This window comes from Pan paniscus, chromosome 18, assembly GCF_029289425.2.
Source record: "Pan paniscus chromosome 18, NHGRI_mPanPan1-v2.0_pri, whole genome shotgun sequence".
NCBI classification, from domain to species: domain Eukaryota; kingdom Metazoa; phylum Chordata; class Mammalia; order Primates; family Hominidae; genus Pan; species Pan paniscus.
In genome coordinates, this window is record NC_073267.2 from 57626141 (window position 1) to 57648797 (window position 22657).

At 47.9% G+C, this 22657-nt stretch overlaps 1 protein-coding gene across 1 annotated transcript in view; it reads right to left on the bottom strand.

The window, feature by feature from the left end:
- Positions 1 to 2691: 2691 nt before the first annotated feature.
- ABCC11 (ATP binding cassette subfamily C member 11) overlaps positions 2692 to 22657 on the bottom strand; it is a 66314-nt gene continuing 46348 nt past the window's right edge. The window contains exons 22-29 of the mRNA XM_034940111.4: positions 21434 to 21620; positions 15596 to 15685; positions 13924 to 14113; positions 12249 to 12408; positions 7884 to 7962; positions 7101 to 7214; positions 4446 to 4610; positions 2692 to 4316 (exon numbers count right to left, since the gene is read on the bottom strand). Of these exons, the coding sequence (XP_034796002.1) occupies positions 4224 to 4316; positions 4446 to 4610; positions 7101 to 7214; positions 7884 to 7962; positions 12249 to 12408; positions 13924 to 14113; positions 15596 to 15685; positions 21434 to 21620 (1078 nt within the window). The 3' untranslated portion in view covers positions 2692 to 4223. The remainder of the gene's footprint in view (positions 4317 to 4445; positions 4611 to 7100; positions 7215 to 7883; positions 7963 to 12248; positions 12409 to 13923; positions 14114 to 15595; positions 15686 to 21433; positions 21621 to 22657) is intronic.

Sequence of the window (22657 nt, forward strand, 5' to 3'; positions counted from 1 at the left end):
AAAGACTGAAGTCTGCGTCTTCCCCTCTTTCTGCTGGTGCCTTGCACAGCATGGTGCTCTGGCCACCATAGAGGTTGGTCTCTGAAGACTGCTCATTTACCAGTTTCTCTTACGATATTGTCCAGGGCTGCAGACAGAGGGCAGGGCAGGCAGGGCCAGCGTGACTGTGGCCTCCTTTGCTCTGCACATCAGTTGCTGTCACTGTGGACCACACTGTTACAGGAAAGGAGCTCCAATCCAGACACCAAGAGAGGGCTCTCGGATCTCACGCAAGAACGAATTCAGGGCGAATCCATAGAGTAAAGTGAAAGGAAGTTTATTAAGCAAGTAAAGGGGCCGGGCACGGTGGCTCATGCCTGTAATCCCAGCACTTTGGGAGGTGGAAGCGGGCGGATCACGAGGTCAGGAGAGCAAGACCATCCTGGCCTAACATGGTGAAACCCCGTCTCTACTATAATACAAAAAAGTAGCTGGGCGTGGTGGCGGGCGCCTGTAGTCCCAGCTAGTCGGGAGGCTGAGGCAGGGGAACCGCTTAAACCAGGGGGGCGGGAGCGCGGAGGTTGCAGTGAGACAAGATCGTGCCACTGCACTCCAGCCTGGTGACAGAGCAAGACTCCGTCTCAAAACAAAAAAACAAGTGAAGAAATAAAAGAATGGCTACTCCATAGAGCAGCCCCGAGGGCTGCTGGTTGTCCACTTTTATGGTTATTTCTTGATGATATGCTAAACAAGGGGTGGATTATTCATGCCTCCCCTTTTTAGACCATATAGGATAACTTCCTGACGTTGCCATGGCATTTGTAAACTGTCATGGCGCTGGTGGGAGTGGAGCAGCGAGGACAACCAGAGGTCCCTCTCGTCACCATTTTGGTTTTGGTGGGTTTTGGCCGGCTTCTTTACTGCTTCCTGTTTTATCAGCAAGGTCTTTATGACCTGTATCTTGTGCCAACCTCCTATCTCATCCTGTGGCTTAGAATGCCCTAACCATCTGGGAATGCAGCCCCGTAGGTCTCAGCCTTATTTTACCCAGCCCCTATTCAAGATGGAGTTGATCTGGTTCAAATGCCTCTGACAACATCACCCCAACTCATGCCTCTAGAACCTCTAAAAAAATTCCATGACCTCCTCTCCACCAGTATGGAATTGAAAATAAAAATAATAACAAACCATCAAATAAATATAACAAAGCACAGCAAAGCCCTGCATTCTCTCATTATGATTATTTTAGTATTATTTTTGAAAGACCAAATACCAATTTTTAAATGTTTATCATAAAACATTTCTGAAACCTGAAAAGGTGAAAAGAATTATTAAAAATCAAAGCCTCATACACTCACCACTCAGCTTAAGGAATAAAATATTACAATATTGGCTGGGCGTGGTGGCTCACAGCTATAATCCCAACAGTTTGGGAGGCGGAGGCGGGTAGATCACCTGAGGTCAGGAGTTCAAGACCAGCCTGGCCAGCTTGGCAAAACCCCGTCTCTACTAAAAATACAAAAATTAGCCAGGTGTGGTGGCAGGCACCTATAATTCCAGCTACTCAGGAGGCTGAGGTAGGTGAATCGCTGGAACCAGGTGGCAGTGAGCAGAGATCGCGCCACTGCACTCCAGCCTTCACAACAAGGTGAAACTCCGTTTCCCTCCCTCCCTCCCTGCCTCCCTCTCTCTCTCTCTCTCTCTCTCTATATATATATATATATGTAAAATCAATGTTGTTTAAAAAAACTAATGGTATTTTTCAAAAAATTCTGCTTTATTGCTGCTCGGAGCCAATGGCTCTCACATTTTGCTGCTGGAGGTGGGGATGGGGGCAGATGGGTTGGGGCTCTGCACACTGAGTGGAAATGGGCTCTATTTCCTGTCCTCTGACTCCAGGGGTCAACACTTTTGTGGCGAATTATCTCCGTGGATCCGGCCAGCTCAGAAGCCCAGTGGGGCCATCACCGCATTTTTGGGACGAGGCTGCCATCTGCTGGTCACTCAAGGAAAAGACGGCAGCTGCATCTGGCCTGGGGAGGGCCAGTGTGCAGAGAGCTCCCTCACCCGTGATGTGGGCAGTGTCCCACAGCAGCTCTGGGAATGGGGAAGCAGAGGAAGGAGAGTCACCCTCAATGGGCAGGTGAGCAGCTGAACTGTGATAGGATGGTAGCATATGGGGTTCCCAGGGACACTTCAGGGCCCAAAAAAGAAAAAAGCCAGGACTGAGGGGAAGGGAATAACAGAGCAAAGGTTTTTTAAGAAAGATAAACCCCCTAGAAGGAGAAGCAGGTGCCACTAGAGAGTCCCAAATGGGGAACAGAAGGTTCGCGCTCCAGGGCACCGGACTTCTCCTGTTCCGTCCAAGGATTGCATCAGCCCCTGTAGTAGCTCATTCCCGCAGGGATTTGTTTGCTGTTCTCTCTGCCTTGAACATTCTTTCCTGCCCCAGTCCCCTTCCTTGGAGTAAATGTTTGTTCAGTGCTCAGGTCTCAGTAAACTGTGCCCACACTGCCTCCAGGAAGTCCCCGGGGGCTGCCTTTTCCTCTGCACCCTGTTCCTGCTTCTAGCCTCAGGTAGCCCTGTTCTGGATTGGCCTGCTTACTTGTTTACAGTTTTACTGTTTACTTACCCTCACGAGATTCCAAATTCCCTGAGGGCAGGGACAACATTTCATCCCCAGCACCAGTGCAGGCAAGAGAGTGAGAAATATTGGTTTACTAAATTGATTTTTTATGGCATTTTTTGAAAATCAGACATCATAATCTGGAATAAAAAGGAAAGTACTTTGAAACATATTTCCCCCAACAACAAGGTCTCCCCAGAAGTAAGTTGAAAATGATTGCCTTTTCTATTTGTCTGTAACCACATGTGGAGGGTGGGGGAGTGAGAACAAGAAAGAGAGAAAACAAATTATTTTATTTTCAGTTGTCATGCGTTGTAAGTTATGCTGCTCTTCAGTAAACAATCATAGTAGACAGCTGCTATCTGGGGCCTGGCCAGCATCCATATCCATTCTTCCTTCAGGTAGTAAGAGCATCTCAATTTTACTTTGGTGAAACAACCTCTTCTATTCTCAGTCTACATGATCTAGGGCAGCAAATCCCATCCCCAGGCCCAAGTATGGGCATGTGGCTCAGGCCTGGCAAATCACAGTATGCCAACAGCCTAGCACATGATTGATCAGGAACAAGCACATGACCCAAGCTGGCCCAGTGAGATTTCACCCTGGAATCATTGAGGCAAGAAGACCTGGGGGGTGCAGAGTGTGTAGGACGTGAACCTGGAGCTGCAGGCAACCATATTGCCACCATGAGGCAAGAGGAAGTTAGAAAGCGAAGCCAAACAAAGGAAAGCAGAGCTAGGAGAAGAGAAACAGAGACCTCAAAACAGGCATCCTTTCATTCCGGCACCCAACCTTGAACTTTTTCTGTATCTTTCTGTTATAAGACCAACAAACTCTTTTTTTTTTCCAAAGTTAGTTTGAGGGAGTCTCTGTTCCTTGTAACTGAATAAGTACTAGCTAACGTAAAAAGCAGAATGAAGATGGCTGGGTGCAGTGGTTCATGCCCATAACCTCAGCACTTTGAGAGGCCAAGGCAAGCGGATCACTTGAGATCAGGGGTTCAAGACCAGCCTGGCCAACATGGTGAAACCCTGCCTCTACTAAAAATACAAAAATTAGCCAGTCATGGTGGCACATGGCTGTAATCCTAGCTATTCAGGAGGCTGAGGCAGGAGAGTTGCTTGAACCTGGGAGGCAGAGGCTACAGTGAGCTGAGATTGTGCCACTGCGCTCCAGCCTGGGCAACAGAGCAAGACCCCGTCTAAAAAAACATAAAGAAAAGAAACGAAAGGAAGCAGAACAAAGAAAGTGAGTTTTCCTTCGTTTTATATTTTACAAAGTCAGTACAGCATTTGCAACACTTCTAACACAGATCAGAAAACTATAAGCTTTTACCTTATTATTAAATTATTCAGCATGTAAGTTAAAAGGAGAACCACATGATCACTGAATCCCATGTCTTAGATGGTTCTGGGGTTCTAAGGTCTTGAGAGCCATCAAGTAGCCTATTCCAGGGTTTCCATCCAGCAATCCCCACCCCCTCCCCCCCACATTTACCCCTGCTTCCAGGAGAAGTTCTCATCTCCAAACAAGAAGGTCACAGACTGTGGGCCTCGAAGCTGCACCTGTGTGAACCTCTGAGCTCAGCCGCCAGCCTCCATGAAGTCTCCACATCTCCTTATCTCAGTGAAGAAGTGGCTGTGGCCATGAGGGCTGCGAACAATGACCCAGGCTTCTTCCGCAGGACCTCTGGCCGATCAAATTCTACCACCTGGAGGGTGGAGAAAGGCGAGGGGAGGATCAGGGCACAGCTGAGCTTGTGTCCTTGGAGGACTCAAAGGCATCTGGGGTAGCAGCCTGAGCCCTCATCCTCCCACCAGCCCAAGGACGCAGCCTTCACCTTCCCATTGCCCATAACCAGGATGCGGTCACAGTTCAGCACGGTGGTGACACGGTGGGCAATGATGAGCACGGTGCAGCCCTGGAAGGCTTCACGGATTGTGCGCTGGATCAGGGTGTCTGTCTCCGTGTCAATGGAGGCTGTGGCTTCATCGATAAGGATGATCTGATGAATAAAAAACAGGGGTGAAGGTGTCTACTTCAGGCCCTAGAGACCTGGGTCTAGCCCTGGTTTACCACTAATTCACCAGGGCCCTTCCTCTCCAGGTCTCCATTTCTTTAGCTGGGAAATGGGAGAATTGTGCTGAGTGCAAAGCCCGCTCTGATTGCTGATTATCCATTACCTTATGAAGAGAACGTTAGGTCTCAACCAGGAGCTAACTGCATTTTAGTGGCCAGAGAATTAAGTTCTTGGAAATGAAAATGGCCTAGTGGCAACTTCTTGTTTTATTAACTACTTTCCCATTTACCTAAACTAAAGTAGAGCGGTGTTCTCCAAGAAGGGGCAGGCACACACCCCAGGAGGCACATGAGACGATTTCTCCAGCATATGGATAAACATTCTTTTTAGTTTAACATTTTTGTATTTATTTCATTAACGATATGCATGAGGAAACTGTAACTCACACTGAAAGTGTGATTTCACAAATGGCACTGCTTGGGATGAGGCTGTTTTTGAAAAGGGAGTATCATTAGTAAATCACAGGGTAGGTGGTACCCAGAGATGACAAAAATCATAAAGTAATGACTCAAATTTGGGAAGCAATACAGAGGAAGCCATTGCAGCACCAAATGGCTATGTAATTCAAATAAGGAAGTGTGAAGAAAGTACTACATACACTTTGCAAATTTGTTGTTCATCTCTCCAAAGAAGAGGGGGAAAGTCCTACCTCCTCTGAAATTTTCCCAGGCTTTGGGCCCCACTGAGCTCTTTTCCCACAGCTCTGACAGTTTGCACCAACAGTTTTTGCATTTATCATTAATTTATCATGCATTATTATGCATGTATCACACACCATGATACATGTGTGTGAGCATGCATACATGTGTGAGTATGGAGGAGGTATGTACATATGCGTGCATAAGTATGTGTGTACATGTGTGTCTTGCCTCGCCTACGTAGGAGAAGGTTTGTCCCAGGCTATCTCACATACTCAAACACCTGAAATTATGGACAAAATATCTAGAAAGCTGCTGGAAGCCCTGTTCCGCAAAATTTTTAAAAATATGCAATTTTGCAGCCATAAAAAAGAATGAGTTAATGTCCTTTGCAGGGACATGGATGAAGCTGGAAAACATCATTCTCAGCAAACTAACACAGGAACAGAAAACCAAACACCGCATGTTCTCATTCACAAGTGGGAGTTGAACAATGAGAACACATGGACACAGGGAGGGGAACATCACACACCAGGGCCTGTCAGGTGCTGGGGGGCAAGGAAAGGGAGAGCATTAGGACAAATGCTTAATGCATGTGGGCCTTAAAACCTAGATGATGGGTTGATGGGTGCAGCAAACCACCATGGCACATGTGTACCTATGCAACAAACCTGCACGTTCTGCACATGTATCCCAGAACTTAAAGTAAATAAAAATATATATATATATATGCAATTTTGCCCTGGATCAGCATCTGTCATCCAATTCCCAATTCTAATACAGATAAAAGGGATGTACTGCATCCAAGTTTTTAAAACAGTATACAGTAGGCAATTTAAAAATCAACGAGGGTCTAATGTGTTGTGTTTTTCTGAGAAAAGAGGATCATCATTTGGTCTAGTTGGAGACATTTCAGCTCAGGTGTAAGGAATCTGCTATCAGGCAGCCTAGGCTGTGAATCTCATCTACCATGCCTCACCCACACCACAAATGCATGTGGAATGGCACTCAGTGAAATGAATAAGCCCATCTTGAATTAATTTTTGTAGAAGGTGTAAGGAAGGGATCCAGTTTCAGCTTTCCACATATGGCTAGCCAGTTTTCCCAGCACCATTTATTAAATAGGGAATCCTTTCCCCATTTCTTGTTTTTGTCAGGTTTGTCAAAGATCAGATGGTTGTAGATGTGTGGAAATAATTAAGAAAATATGGCACATATACACCATGGAATACTATGCAGCTGTAAAAAAGGATGAATTCATGCCCTTTGTAGGGACATGGATGAAGCTGGAAACCATCATTCTCAGCAAACTATTGCAAGGACAAAAAACCAAACACCACATGTTCTCACTCATGGGTGGGAATTGAACAATGAGAACACTTGGACACAGGGTGGGGAACATCACACACTGGGGCCTGTCGTGGGGTGGGGGGAGGGGGGAGGGATAACATTAGGAGATATACCTAATGTAAATGACGAGTTAACGGGTGCAGCACACCAACATGGCACATGTATACATAGGTAACAAACCTACACATTGTGCACATGTACCCTAGAACTTAAAGTATAATAATAAAAATAGGAAATGAATAAGCCCTTTGGATTCTGTTGCTGTTGTTGTTGTTGTTGTTGTTGTTGTTGTTGTTGTTGTTGTTGTTAAGACGTACAGCACAGAGCCCAGTGTCCCATGGTAGTGAAGGGAGAAGGAGCCGGTGTGGCTTCCCTCATCATGCGTAGTCTGTGGCTTCCCCTGGCCACACAGCAGTGGTGGCCTCACCTTGGAGTTGCGAAGCACAGCCCTAGCAATGCAGAGCAGCTGCCTCTCCCCCACAGAGAAGTTTCCACCGTTTTCCACCACATCCGTATGCAGCTTTTTGGGGAACTTTGAGATCTGTGATATGGGAAGAAGAGACAACATAACCTGGAGGCCACTGTGGGGTGAGACCCAACCTGACCTCATCAGTCTTCCACTGTATTGGCAACACTGCCCCCTCTCTCTATGCTCCAGCCTCTGTTTTCTTGCTCCTTAACTGTGCCTTGCTCACTCTCGTCTCTGGGCCTTTGCATACGCTAGCTCCTGTGCCCAGAATGTCCTCTCAAAAGATCTTTCATCGGCTCCCCCTCAGTTCTTAGTCTCAGCTCAGCTGCCACCTGTTTAAAGAGACCTTGCCTGGCCACCCAATTGAAAAGAGCTGCTCCTGCCCTGAAGTTTCTATGGGTCTCATGACTACCTATACAGCCCTTACCAGTATCTGAAAGTATCTCCTGCATTTACTTGTTGCCTTTATCTCCTATTAAATGTACGTACCAGGAGGACAAAGACCTCATCTGCCTTGTCTTTGCTGTGCCCCTGAGCCTAGAACAGTGTCTGGCACACGGTTGGTGTCTGAGTGCCATCAGCCTTGACTTAGGAATGCCAAGTCATCTCATCTCCATGAGATGATGCATCCATGACCCGAAGCAGCAGCAGCTGGAACACCACATGAGAGGAGCCCCAAAGGAGCAGCCCCCCATGGGCGATGCAGACTTAGACCAAGACTTGGGCCTTGGAGCTACTTACGGCCTTGGTCAGGAATGTCCTCTCCAAGGCATCCCAGATCTGCTGGTCAGTGTGACGGTCAAAGGGATCTAGGTTGAATCTGCCATATGAGAGAAAGAGAAGTGTTCAACAACATCACCCAGGCTTTGAACACTCATTTATATGCCCAGTGAATGACCAAGAATGTTTAGAACCGGATTATGGGGTTTAGGGAAATGCATGGAACCACCACAAATGGAGATTTTTTATGCCTCCCAGCACCTGTTCCCTCTGCAGGCAGCACGCCCAGGTTTTGTTTAGGGGCCACCTCTTCCCCAGTCCGCCAGCCCATGTGTTCCAGGGCAGGCTCCACCATCCACTCCTGATGAAGCAAAGGGCTCAAGGATAAGCCAATCGACATACAGCGATCCCTGGCCATGGTGCTTAGCTTGGGGTGGGAAAGTAACCAATCAGAGTGTATCTCAGGACTTTTCAGGCTACCATGGGAGACATGCGGAGAGATTGCAACCATCCTCCCACAGGAGTGGGACACATGGAGCCCCCCAGGGCCCTCATGTGGAGTTCAGAATGAAGCAAGGCAATGCTAGGGGAAAACCGGGCCCTGGAACTCAGCCTTGGCCTCCCCATTATCATGCATGAGTCATTAGAGGCCACTTTTCCTTAAGCCATTTGGGTTTTGTTTTATTGTGTGATAGAAAGTACATAATATTTATCATTTTAACCACTTAAAAGTGTACAATTCAGCAGCATTAAATACATTAATAATGTCATGTAACCATTACCACTATTTATATCGAAACCTTTTCATCATCCTGCTGGGCATGGTGGTTCACACCTGTAATCCCAGCACTTTGGGAGGCTGAGGTGGGCAGAACACTTGAGGTCAGGAGTTTGAGACCAGCCTGGCCAACATGGTAAAACCCCGCTCCACTAAAAATACAAAAATTAGCCAGGCACAGTGATGCAAGCCTGTAGTCCCAGTTACTCAGGAAGCTGAGACAGAAGAATCACTTAAACCCAGGAGGTGGAGGTTGCAGTGAGCTGAGATGGTGTCACTGCACTCTAGCCTGGGTGACAGAGTGAGACTCGGTCTCAGAACAAAACAAAACAAAACAAAACAAAACTTTTTCATTATCCCCAACAAAAACTCTATACCCATTAAACAGTCTCTTCTTTCCCCTCCCCACCAGCCCTTGGTAACTTCTATTCTACTTTCCATCGATATGGATTTGCCTATTCCAGCTACCTCATATAAGTGGACTCATGTAGTATGTGTCCTTCTGTCTGGCATCTTTCACTTCGTGTCCATCCATATTGTAGCATGTATCATTTCCCTTCTTTTTAGAGCTGCATAATATTCCATTGTATGTATATACCACATTTTGTTTTTCCATTCATCTGTTTATAGACGTATGACTTGTTTCCACCTTTTGATTACTGTGAGTAGGGCTGCTCTAAACACTAGTGTACACATATGGGTTGAAGTCTCTGCTTTCAACACTTTGGGATATATAACTAGAAGTGAAATTCCTGGATTACATGGTAATTCTATGTTTAACTTTTTTTTTTTTTTTTTGAGACAGGGTCTCACTCTGTCGACGAGGCTGGAGTGCAGTGGTGCAAACACAGCTCACTACAGCGTTGACCTCTTGGGCTCAAGCAAGCCTCCCACCTCAGTCTCCTGAGTAGCTGGAATTGCAAGCACAGACCACCATGCCCAGCTAATTTTTGTTTACCTTTTTGAGGAATTGCCAAATTGTTTTCCATGGTCTCTGCACAATTTTACATCCCCACTGGCAATGCATGAGAGTTTCAATTTTTTCACATCCTTGTTAATAATACTTGCTATTTACTTTTTATTATTGTTATAGCCATTCTAGTAGGTGTGAAGTGGTAGCTCATTGTGGGGGGGCTGGACTTTCTGTTTCTTGCAGTGAAAAGAATCCTAACATCCAGGTAACTGACATGAGAGAGGGAATCTATCTGGACTTTACACCCAGCAAGCTTTACACTTGCATCTGGAACAGGCAGCACTAGACACTTCCCTGCTATGCAGCCATGTAGCCCTGAGTGAAACCTGTCAACCTCGCTTTATCCTTCCCCAGTTGTGCCAGCCACGCATATCTTGTGTGTAGGGCTAATGTGTACTAAAGAAGAGGCAGGTCTTATTTGCATGACATTTGATATCTCCAAAGCACTTTCATAGATGGGTTATTTGACATTTTCTCCTCCATGAGATGGGTATACTCCTTTCTTATCAGTTTTAAATGGCTTGTTCAAGGTCACGCCACAAGCCAGTATGAGAGCCAGGCTGGCATCAAAGACATTCAGAGAGACGCTTAAGGGTAGAGCCTTAAGTTCTAAGGTAGGATTTCAAGTCCACATTTCTTTCTACAGCAAGAGGTGGGGGGAAATATCACAAATTATGGGTTTAGAACACCTAGGGTTATATCTCATGTTCACCATTTCTTTGTGTGTCCTTAAACAAGTCCCCTTCCTCTCTAAGTTCCGTGCCTTCATCTGTAAAATGGGGATAATGAAGGGGCCTCACAGTGTTGCTGGGAGAGTTAAATTAGGCAGTATACTAAAGCATTCAGTTGGCACATATAAATGCTCAATAAATGTTAGTTCATATTTTTACTACTCTTCATATCAACGCACAGGAGATTTGGCCACATTCTACTGTAACATAGAAATCTATCACTAAATGTCTTATCATTCCCCTAACACAACCATTTTTTTGTTTTTTTTGTAGGGGCAGGGAAGGTTTTGAGACAGAGTTTACTTCAGTCGCCCAGGCTGGAGTGCAGTAGCACGATCTCGGCTCACTGCAACCTCCACCTCCCGGGCTCATGCAATTCTCGTGCCTCAGCCTCCCAAGTAGCTGGGATTACAGACATGCACCACCACATCCGGCTAATTTTTGTATTTTTAGTAGAGACAGGGTTTGGTCATGTTGGCCAGGCTGGTCTCAAACTCCTGGCCTCAAGTGATCTCCCTGCCTTGGCCTCCCAAAGTGCTGGGATTACAGGCATGAACTACCATGCCCCACCTCATGCCCCAGTCATTTTGAAACCCTGTGTCTGTACACATATTGTTCCTTCTCCTTGAAAAGAGTTTCTCTCCTATTTCTGCCTGGAAAGCTCCTACTTAGCTTTCAAGACCCTGATCAAATGTTCCCTCCTCTGGGAAGCCTTTCTGGATTCACTCAGGCAGTGACTCATCCCAGTCGTAGCTCCCTTAGCATTTTGTACATATCTCTGATCTAGCAATTACCCCTTCATACTGTGATTTATTGGGTCTTACCCCTGTACAAAACCATCTTCCCCACCCACACTGTGAGCTCCTGCTGGGGGAGCAGGGAAAATGTACATTCATTAAACTGGCTCCAGTCCCTAGCACAGTGTCCAGACCAGGCAGAAGCTCAGAAAAGGCAAGTTAAATGAGTGGGAGGATGAATGAAGGAATGAATGAATGAAGCTCTGGGGTTCAGTTTATCCTCCTGGCTCTAAGAATTCTCCTTAAATATCACAAAACATGGGGGGACCTAGCCTGCTTTTTAGTGCATCCATCTTCCTCAGTCCCCATGCCTTGATGTTTCCTCCCAGATAAAGTGCATTGTCAGTAGGAGCCTAATCTGGATAAAGCTTCGTCCCTGAGTTGACTTCTGAGGACACAGAAAGTGTAGTGAAGAGGCTGGAAGATCTGGTTCTGTCTGCTTCACTGACTGGGCTGCCTGGATTTTTCTCACATCACCCCTGTCCAGAATGTGTACCATTGAAGAAGCACTTCCTAAAAACGTCCCCAGGGGCTTTGCCCAGTGCACAGAGAGAATAAGCTACATCTGGACAAGAAAGAATATGGTAGCCTGAGTGCAAATGCTTAATGGTATAGTGAAATCTGACCAATCCCATCAGGGTTTTGTTTCTGTTTTTTGTTTGTTTGCTTGTTTGTTTGTTTGTTTTTTAATAAGAGTCAGGGTCTTGTTGTGTTGCCCAGGTTGGAGCACAGTGGCTATTCACAGGCACAGTCATAGTGTACTACAGCCCTGAGCTCCTGGGCTCAAGTGATCCTCCTCCCTCAGCCTCCCAAATAGCTCGGACTACGGCTGTGCACCACCATGCCATCCAGTTTCTAAAAAATAAAAATATGTTTTGTTTTTGTGTATAACATTATGGTTTACAAAGTGCTCTTATATATATTGAGGCCTCATTTAATCCTCAGCAGTACTTCAGTGAGGTAAGCCAGGTAGGCATGAGTGGCCCAGCAGGCCAAGGAGGCCTGGAAATCGGGGCATTGGTCACCAGCTCACTATAGGCAGCCCGGTGCTGGAATCCTGGTCCTGTGACCCACCTCCTGCAGGCTTCCTGCTGGCCCAGCACTCACCTGATGGTTCCTGAGAGCAGCACTGGATCTTGAGGGATCACTGAGAGCTTGGACCGCAAGTCCTCCAGGCCGATGCTGCAAATGTCCACGCCGTCAATGAGAATCCGGCCTGCCATGGGCTCCACCAGGCGGAAGAGAGCCATGCCCAAGGAGGACTTCCCTGTGGGGCAAGAAACAAGCGGGGCCTCAGTTTCCTGCATCTGCACTAGCGGAAGCACAGGTCACACCTGGCGATCACACCTGACCCACTGCCCTCCGTGGCCCATTCTTCATCACTGTGAGCCCTGAAGGGGTAGGAGAGGGCTGGCGTCCCTGCTCCAGGTGATACCTAATGCCATGAGCAGCTTGTTACAGCCTAGATCAGAGGGCACACGTGGGGCCCCTGGAGCAAAGCCAGCCCACAGACATGTTTTGTTTCATACACACAATGTTAGGATTATTTTTTAATTCCTTGCCAGCATTTTTAAAAATCCTAGATATAAAAGTTCAAATTGCATGTTTCTCTTGAAATTTAGTAGAATTGGCAACACTGGACCCATATCCCCCCTCCAGGCAACAGCTCGGCTGGAGCTGAGTGCAGCCACTTGGTTGAGACACAGTGGCATTCTCCAGTCACCACCCGCCCTCCCCCGCCCCCATATATCACACCCACCCATGGCACTCAGCTATGTCACCTGCCAGGCTCCAAAGCATTGGAGGTTTCAACCCTGTTCTCAAAGTTAAGCTCTATGAGGGTAGAAGCTGTGTGTCTTCCTTACCTTTCGGTTCCCAGGCACATAGTAGGTGCTCAGTAGAATATAGGCAGTAGGGTCAGAATCTACTGAGAGCTTTTCTCTGCCAGACCCCAGCCCTCTCAGGGTTTCCACCAATCGGCAGGTGGAAAATAGCAAGAGAAGAACACCCAAAAGAACATATGTGGAAGCTCTTCACCCTGCAGTGCAGGAGTGCTGAGGAGACAGACCAGGCAGGCTCTCATTATCCATGGGGCTGCCTGGAGGAGGCAGCTCTGGGGTGTCCAGGAGTGGGGGACTGGGGACAAGAACCAAGTCTTAACAGTAGTTTTTGAACAATGCAAAGAGGCAGAGGGAGGGGGACTTGGGCCAGATCTCCCAGAAGTGACAGGAGAGGAAGACAGGGAGAGAAACTGAGGAGGAGAAAGGAAACTGGGAGAGGAAAGAGGAGGAGACAGAGGCTGGTGAGAGCAGTCCAGGAAGGGGGTGGGGAGGGAGGAAAAGGGGAGTCTGGATTTAACTCCAGTGCCTCATCCTGGCAGTGCCCTGCAATGCCCCTCCAAAAGTGCTCCTGCCCGGACCCTACACCCCTCAGCTTAAGCACTGGGCTCAGAACCCAGGTGTCCAAAGCCCGGTACCACTAGCCCCATTATTCTGCATACCACCCTGTTTATTTCCTCCCCGGCAGCCACCACAGCCTGCAGCTGTCATATTTCCGTCTTTATTTGCTGGTCTATTTAACATCCGTCTCCTCCACTGGAATCCCATGATCACGGGGACCTTGGGTTTCGCTCACCAGTGTTTGTCTAGCACAGGGCCCAGCACAGCGTGAGGACCTAATACATATTTGGGGGATGACTGAGCAAACACATGCCCCTAAATAGGTCTAGTGCCCAAAGGGCAAAGGAGGAGCTGGGGATGCTCGCCCAGGAAGCTCAGCTCACCAGAGCCCGTCCTTCCCACGATGCCCACCACTTCGTGGCCGCGGATGGTCAGGTTGATGCCGTGAAGCACGGTGGGTGTGTTGTCTCTGTATTTCATGTGATAATCCTGAAATATGATTTCCCCATGCTGTGGCCACCCCTGGGGACAACTTGTGCCTTCCATGTGTAAAGGAGCTTCCGAGACACACATCTTGTTTTTGAAGAAAGAAAAAGAAATCAATAGTTATCATCCATCTCGGCCCATCCCCTGAGGGCCTGCCGGCCTCCTGCTGTAGGGGGTGTGACCCACCCCAGCCTGCCTTGCGCCAAGGTCAAGCCCCCTGCTGTGTAATCAGAGGAACATCCCCCGCGCCCCCATCGCCTAAAACATACAAAATTTTCCCCAGAAGAGTGAGAAACCTGCATAGCTAATTCCCTTGTTATTAACATAGAGCAACGTTCCTGATTTACTGTGTGACTTTAAAGAAATAGAATCCAAGGTAATGACAGTAAAGGCAGCAGAGACTCACCCCTTCGGCGGGGTTCATAGCTCAGAGCCCTTGTGCAGACTTAATCTCTCTCTATCCTCATCCTATGAGACAGGCCTTTTTGGAGGCATTTCCCAGGTGAGGAGACAGAGGATCCAACAACTTAAGATCAACAACTTACTTAACATAAGTTCCACAACTTACTTAAGATCACACAGTTTCAGGTTGGAACTCAAACCCAGATCTGCCTAACGCCGAGCCCACTCTGCATCAAGTGCAGTTGTGTGTGTTGAGAGGAAAGAACGCTGGAGAAGAAGTTGGATCTGACCACCTGGCTGCAAGCCACAACTCCCCATGCTGGTGCCGTGTCACAGCAGCATCCCTGGGCAGGAAATCAGAGCCCTACAATTCATAAATTCCACTCATGCAAGGGGGCAGGAGACCTGGTTTGCACAGGGCTCTGCCAGCCCCAGCCTGTGTGATCTTAAGCAAAAGTTCTGCCTGGCCCAACCTCGGTTTCCTTGTCTGAAAAATGTGGATAATCATCCAATCAACCTAATAAAATTGTTCCATGATCCCATGAGATAGTCTAGATAAAGGGCTTAGCACCATGCCTGGCCCATAGAAAGGTCTCAATCACAATAATAAAGAACATGATGGAGCCTCACTATGGGTCAGGCAGTGTGCTATGTGCTTTACGTGTTATATCATTTCAACTTTGTGATAATCTGGCAAAGGGACGCTATTGTCTTTCTCATTTCAGAGATGGGGAAAAAGAGTTTGAATAAGTTGCCCAGGTTATTCCAATGATTCAAATGGTAAAGCTTAGACTTGAACCCAGGAAATCTGGCTACAGAATCTGTGCTCTTAACCACCATGACGTAAATGGAAGCAATAATAGGAACAAAGATTATTGTCATCATTATTATTGCACTGGGCAAACCTCTCATTTCCAAGAGGAGAAGATGATCTCCTCTTCCCCCTAGGAATGCTGTGAGGGATGTGGTCAAAGTGAGCAGACAGGTATGGAAGAGCTTCAGCGAGATGGTCAACAAAAGTCTGGGGAAGACGGGGAGGAAAGGCCAGGAGCCTGGTGTTTCCTGGGATGGTCTCAGGGCTCTGAGGCCAGTGGGGCTTGTAGAGGTCACAGAAGTCATGCCCCAGCTTGCATGGCTCCCCACACCAGACCCAGACCTGAACCCCACCTTCATGTACTGCAGTATCCTCTCTACAGCCGTGAACTGTGCCTCTGTCTCCAAGCCAATCCGGGCAGTGCCCTGGAAGCTGGACGCCAGCTAGAAGGAAGGAGAAGTATCGGGGGTCAAGAGGCTGCTGGGGTGTGCTCAGGCTCTTCAACGCTCCTGATAACCACTGATTGCCATTGCCCCTGAGTGACCCCTGAAACTAAGATAATTTTCCTAGAAAGAACGGAGCAGAGGCCCCTGGTGCCCCCTCAGCCCACTTCTGAGTTTAGCTGCAGCTGCGATGGGCAATTCTGGGGGAGAACCTCCCCAGACACTGTTCCACCTTGAGTGCCCTCTGTATGTCTTTCTGCTCAAGACCTCTGCCCACATCACAGCAACCACCTAGCCTGTGCATGAGGACATCCCAGAAACCCAGGAGACTTAAGGTTACTGAGAATGAACTTTGACTGATGGGGAACAAGAGCTAGCAGAGATAAATGCTCCCATCTCCCAGCCTTTGAGGGCATGGTCCTGGAAATACCCCATATGCTTCTCAGGAGATCCCAGGACAGTTGAGCCCTAGTGACGTAGAACAGGGACCCCAGTGTCACACTCCCATGATGACTTCCTCCTTCCTCATCTCACTTTTCTGCTCCCTCAATCCTGGTTCCTGGGAGCACCTCCCAAATAAGCTGCCTGCACCCAAGTTCCTGTCTCAGGTCCTGCCTTCAGGGAAACCCAGGCTAGAGGAGTTAGGGACTCTTGGGAATTGGGGGCACCAAAGATAAGGAAACTGAGGTGCCAAAAGAAGAAATTACATCCACAGAAACATCTAGAAGCTGGAGGCAGAGCTGGGGTTGGGGCCCCGGTCTATAACCTCCATTACCCCGGCCCAAGAAATGGGCAAACAGGACGTGCAGGGGGTGCTGGGTAACACATTAATCATACATTCATTCAACAAACTCTGGTGGATGGCTCTGTGCCAGATGCTGGACCAGGCTCCATGTCCCAAAGTGCAGCAGATGTAGGCCTGCCCTCGAGGAGATCCCAGCTGGATGGAAAGGCAGACAAGGCAACAAAGAATAAAGTGCAGAGGGGCGCACTCCACAACGGAGAAGCCCTGGAGTGCCACTGGGATGCACAGGAGGGGCCCTGGATGAGGGCACAGGGAAGGATTCCAGGAAGAGTCAGTCCTAGAGTGACATTTTTAAGGTGAAGTAAGATGCAGTGGACTAAAGATGGGTGGAGAAGTGTGTTCCAAACAGAACAGCCTATGTAAGCCCTGAAAGCAGCAAATTCTCAGAATACATCCAGGCACCCACAAGCCATTTGGCTATGGCTGAAACAAAAGGGTGTAGGAAGGAGGGGAAGCCCTCTGTAAGTCAGAGAAGGTGGGCACCATGATGAAATGGTGCTTAGTCTGAAAAAGAGGCCAGGGGTGGGTTGGAAGACCACTTTTCCTCCCATCCCTCAGTGTATCACACCCTGCAGGCTGCCCTGCCAGCATCATGTTCAGGTGTCTGGTGGTCTTATGCTTCAGGGAAGCTTGCTTAATCCAAACCAACCACATTAATTCTACTCCTCTTGCCAGAGATTGGTTTAGGTGTGGGCTCATGATGCCATTCTGGCCGTTGAAGGATGAGAAGGCATCAGATGGGTGTGTTCTTGAAAACTTCTCTTTGCTTTTAAAAAGAACACATGGAAAAAGTTATCTCCTCTCCAGCCTTTGACCGTTATTGTGGGAGGATGTGACACTTGGGGCTGCAGCAGCCATTTTGTGACCATGAATACAGACAGACTTGCAGACAAAGCCAGGCTGTGGATGCCAGCACAGAAAGGTAGAACGATCAAGGGTTCATGCTAGGCCACTAAATGAGCCAACTGAGCATAGGCCTACCCCAGCCTTCTGGTTACCTGAGAGAATAAGTTCCCAGATGGTCGAGGCCATTTTGAGTTGGTTCTTTGCCTCGCAGCCAGATGCATCTCTGGCATTTACTGATAAGCCTCTTGGGGCTGCAAAGCAATGTGTTGTGTGATTCCTGCCTCCCAATGCTCGAATGTAATTTTCTTAAAAGCGCATGCAGAAGTCAGTGAGGTTCTGGCTTGACTGGAGCAGAGGGAGCACATTGAGGTCAGGACCCCATAGCTGAGGTTTGGTAGACAGGAGACAGAGTTTTTGAAGGCTTCTGAACAAGGCAGTCACATGATGAAAACTATAATTAAACATTACTCTGGTGAGAGTGTGGAAGGTGACTTGGAAAGTACTGAAGGACTGGGAACTGAGACATTATTACCAGGATGAAGATAAGATGCTTAAATAGTACAGCAGACCTTGAAAAGAAGAAAAGACCCTCAAGGGCCATTTTGAAGCAGTCAGTCCCCCAGGCAGGGTTTCCCATTAGAGTCTCCTGTGGTGCAACAACCTTTGAGCAACCGCCTGCTGTGAACGGTGCACCCTGGGAGAGATGAGCCTCTGCCTCGCTCCCTACAAGGGCTGCGCTTAGGGCAGCACCAGCACTGGGCAACTTTCGCCCTGAGCGTTGCCCTCCTGATCTATGTCCTGAAGCAGCAGCGGGAGGGATTTCTGGGCCTTAGTGATTCTGAATCCCCTAAGACACTGGTGTGGCGCCTCTCCCTGAGAGTGCCGGAGGTTTGGGGGGCACTCTGTAATGGTGCATGTGTGTGTGTATCAGAGAGAGAGAGAGAATGTGAGCCTGTGCACACACCTGTCTCTTATTGGCTATGGGAACATAGCCAAGTTACTTAAACGCTCTAAGCCCTAAGTTTGCTATTTGTAAGACAGGAACAATAATAGCTAATATTCATTGAGCATTTATTCCAGGCCAGGCTCTACTCTAGGTTTTTACAAACATTAAGTCTTACATTTACACATAATCCTCACAAGTCTATGATTTTGAAACTTTTATCTCCCTTTTACAGATGAGGAATCGCAGAGGTTAACCAATTTACCCAAAGCCACACAGCTAATAATGGGCAGAGCCTCTTTGAACCTGGGTATTCCAAACCACATGTTCTTTTTTTTTTTTTTTTTGAGATGGAGTCTCGCTCTGTTGCCCAGGCTGGAGTGCAGTGGTGCGATCTTGCCTCACTGCAAGTTCTGCCTCCCAAGTTCACGCCATTCTCCTGCCTCAGCCTCCTGAGTAGCTGGGACTATAGGCACCCGCCACCACGCCAGGCTAATTTTTTTGTATTTTTTTAGTAGAGGTGGGATTTCACCATGTTAGCCAGGATAGTCTCGATCTCCTGACCTCGTGATCCACCCACCTTGGACTCTCAAAGTGCTGGGATTACAGGCGTGAGCCAACGTGCCCCGCCCCAAACCACATGTTCTTAACCACTTTGCTCATCTCATGGAGTGTGGTGAGCACTGAATGCCTGGAAGAGAGCACGGCCAGTGCCTGGCATTGCACCAGCTCAGTGGAAGCTCCCAGTCAGCCCAGCTGTTATTGCACTCCCAGTGCATGTACGTGCTTGCTTCAGGGGGCACAACGAGGAGTGAGATGGAGCCCCTTTGCATGCTCAAAATAACAGCTCAGCATGGAGGACTGATACTAGTGCTCATGGACATACATGCACTCCAGCACATACATGCACTCCAGCACACACATGCACTCCAGTACATACATGTGCTCCTGCACATACATGCACTCCTATACATACATGCATTCTTGGACATACACGCACATGCCTGTGTGTGCAGAGCCTTCTGCAGACACATGGACATTCAGACAGCTATGTGGTCCTCACCCTCAGACGCCTGGGAGTGCAATAACAGCTGGGCTGACTGGGAGCTTCCACTGAGCTGGTGCAATGCCAGGCACTGGCCGTGCTCTCTTCCAGGCATTCAGTGCTCACCACACTGCATGAGATGAGCAAAGTGGTTAAGAACATGTGGTTTGGGGCAGGGCGCGGTGGCTCACGCCTGTAATCCCAGCACTTTGAGAGGCCAAGGTGGGCGGATCACAAGGTCAGGAGATCGAGACCATCCTGGCTAACACAGTGAAATCCCATCTCTACTAAAAAAATACAAAAAAATTAGCTGGGCATGGTGGTGGGCACCTGTAGTCCCAGTTACTTGGGAGGCTGAGGCAGGAGAATGGCATGAACCCAGGGGTGGAGCTTGCAGTGAGCCGAGATCGCATCACTGCACTCCAGCCTGGGCAACAGAGCAAGACTCCATCTCAAAAAAAAAAAAAAAGGAACATGTGGTTCGGGATATCCAGGTTTAAAGAGGCTCTGCCCATTATTAGCTGTGTGGCTTTGGATAAATTGGTTAACCTCTCTGTGCCTGGGATTCCTCATCTGTAAAAGGGAGATAATAAAAGTTTCAAAATCATAGACTTGTGAGGATTATGTGTAAATGTGAGACTTAATGCTTGTAAAAACCTAGAGTAGTGCCTGGCCTGGAATAAATGCTCAATGAATATTAGCTATTATTGTTCCTGTCTTACTAATAGAAAACTTAGGGCTTAGAGCATTTAAGTAACTTGGCCATGTTCCCATAGCCAATAAAAGACAGGTGTGTGCACAGGCTCACATTCTCTCAGGGGACATACGCAAGATCCCAAGCCAATTGGAGAGAAAGCCACATAACCACAGAGGGGACAATTAATGAATAAGCCCTGGGGGACGGAGCCCTGGACTGGTACAGCCCAGGTTCCCTTAGGCACTGCTAAGCCGGCCTCGGGCCTTGGGGCCTTCACGGATGCCCCTTCTGTGGGACTCTGTGGACAGTGAACCTTGGCCAGTCGCTCTCTCTCCACATCTCTCCCCATCTCCCAGCCCCCAGTGTGCTGGGCACAGAGGGATTCCGGCCTTGAGGTACACAGCTCACTATATCAGAATCTCCTACAGAACCCGTTTTAAAAATTAGATTCCAGGCTGGACACGGTGGTTAACATCTGAGTGCCAGCACTTTGGGAGACCAAGGCCAGTGGATCACTTGAAGCCAGGAGCTCAAGACCAGCCTGGCCAACATGGCAAAACCCCATGTCTAACCAAAAATACAAAAATGAGCCGGGAATGGTGGCATGTGCCTGTAATCCCAGCTACTCAGGAGGCTGAGGCAGGAGAATCAAGTGAACCCAGGAGGTGGAGATTGCAGTGAGCCAAGATCGTGCCACTGTGCTCCATCCTGGATGACAGAGTGAGATCCCATCTCAAAAAATAAAAAACAAATTAGATTCCAAGACCCCAGCTCAGGACCAGACTCAGAATCTCTATGGCTGTGGCCCTTGACTATGGTCCTCCTGGCAGCCCCACCCAGGCCCAGAGTGAGTCAAACCCCCAGGCTAAGGTCCAGAAGTCTGTTTCAAGTCTTAGGCACATTTAAGTTTGAGAAGCCCTGTTCTAGGGGCTGGGCTGTGAAACCCACCTTTTAAACAACCTTTCCAGGTGATTCAGAAAGGTTTGACAGCTCAATCAGGATAGGAACGGTTAGGTACAAAGACAGCAGCCAGGAAGCCAAGAAATCAGTGTTCTTGTTCCAGCTCTGCTAACATGCATCTGTTTGGACAACTCCTTCCCTTGTCTGGGCCTCAGTTTCCCCATCTGCATAATATGCGCACTGGACTCTGTCATCTGTGGGCTCCCCTTCACTCCCAGTGTCCTGTGATCCTATTAAATACCTTTGAATACAGACTTCCCAATTCAGAGCTGACCACAAGGAAACAGAGCAAAGTACCAATTTCAGAAGGCCAAGCACATAGCTCCTGAGATCACACGTGGCCAGAACCTAAGGTGTCATTGAACACCTGAGGACCCCCTGAGTCTGCCCAGAAGCCACAGGCAGAGGATGAGCAAAGCTCAGAGAGGGCCCACACAGAGTCAACCCCTCACCTGCAGCACGATGTTGACAGCCATGACTTTAAAGGAGTAGGGGGTGGAGGAAATGCCAAAAGCCACGAACAGGGCAACAGCCAAGGTCACAAGGTTGGTCATGATCTCCAGCCTCAATGCCATCCATCGTGTGGAAGATAGAAACAACAGCAGGTAGTTATTCTGCGCATCAGTCAGCCTCTTAAACCTGAGAAGGAAAGCACAGACTAAGAACCATGTGTTTGTCTGACCTAGGGTCTCCCCGGGTCAGGGTAGATACCGGCTGCTTCCTCCAGCATCCAGTTCCCCACTCCCAGCAGCAGGGCCTGATTTTTCTTTGGGGAGTTCCTCCCTACCCCTTTCTCAGCCATGAATTTGGGTGAAGTTGACCTGACTCCTAACCCAGATTGAGGAGTAGGCTCTGCTGATAAGGCCCATCCTTAGCACGCGCTCCTCGCCTAACCTCTGTGACTCACTCAGGGATGGGTGAGTTACCCCAAATTGGCCACAGAGAGTGAATAAACGCCAGGACATGTGAGTGAGTGTGGGAGTGATTCCTTTCAGTGGGATGATGGGAGATCTGAAACTACCATTCTGCTACTAGGAGGGGAGCCTGGAGCCACCAGAGGGTCTCTGGGAGCTTAAAGGTAAAATAACACCATGGAAGGCAGAGCAGTAAAACGAGACACCCGGGGAACATTAGCTGAGTCTCTGGATTAAGCCTCACTTTAAGCAAGTCCTCCTCCCCAGCCTTTTGCTATGAAAATTTTTATAAGTACCAAGAGATTAAAAGCTTGATTTAATGAACATCTGTATACCCTCTAATGAAAATTTTTTAAAGTACCAAGAAATTAAAAAGTTCATTCCATGAACATCTGTATACCCTCTACCTAATTTAGCAATTGTTACTATTTCGCCATATTTAAGTCATATTTTTAAGCTAGTTTGCATTAGTTTTTTCTGTCACTTCCAACCAAGAGACCTACCAATTTCCAATTTTCACATACCACCATCACAGTTTTCCATGTCAATCACAACCTATACTGTTATTTGATTAGTATTATTATTTTACTTGCTTTGTTTGAGAATGTATATTAAAAGAAACTTTAATCACAACCTTAAATTATATAAATAATAGGTTTGATATGTTAGTTGCATTTTTTCTAAAGTACATTCAAATAAATCTTTGATTATTGAAATTAAATATTCATTTACTCATCAACTAAAACCATCTTACCATCTGAG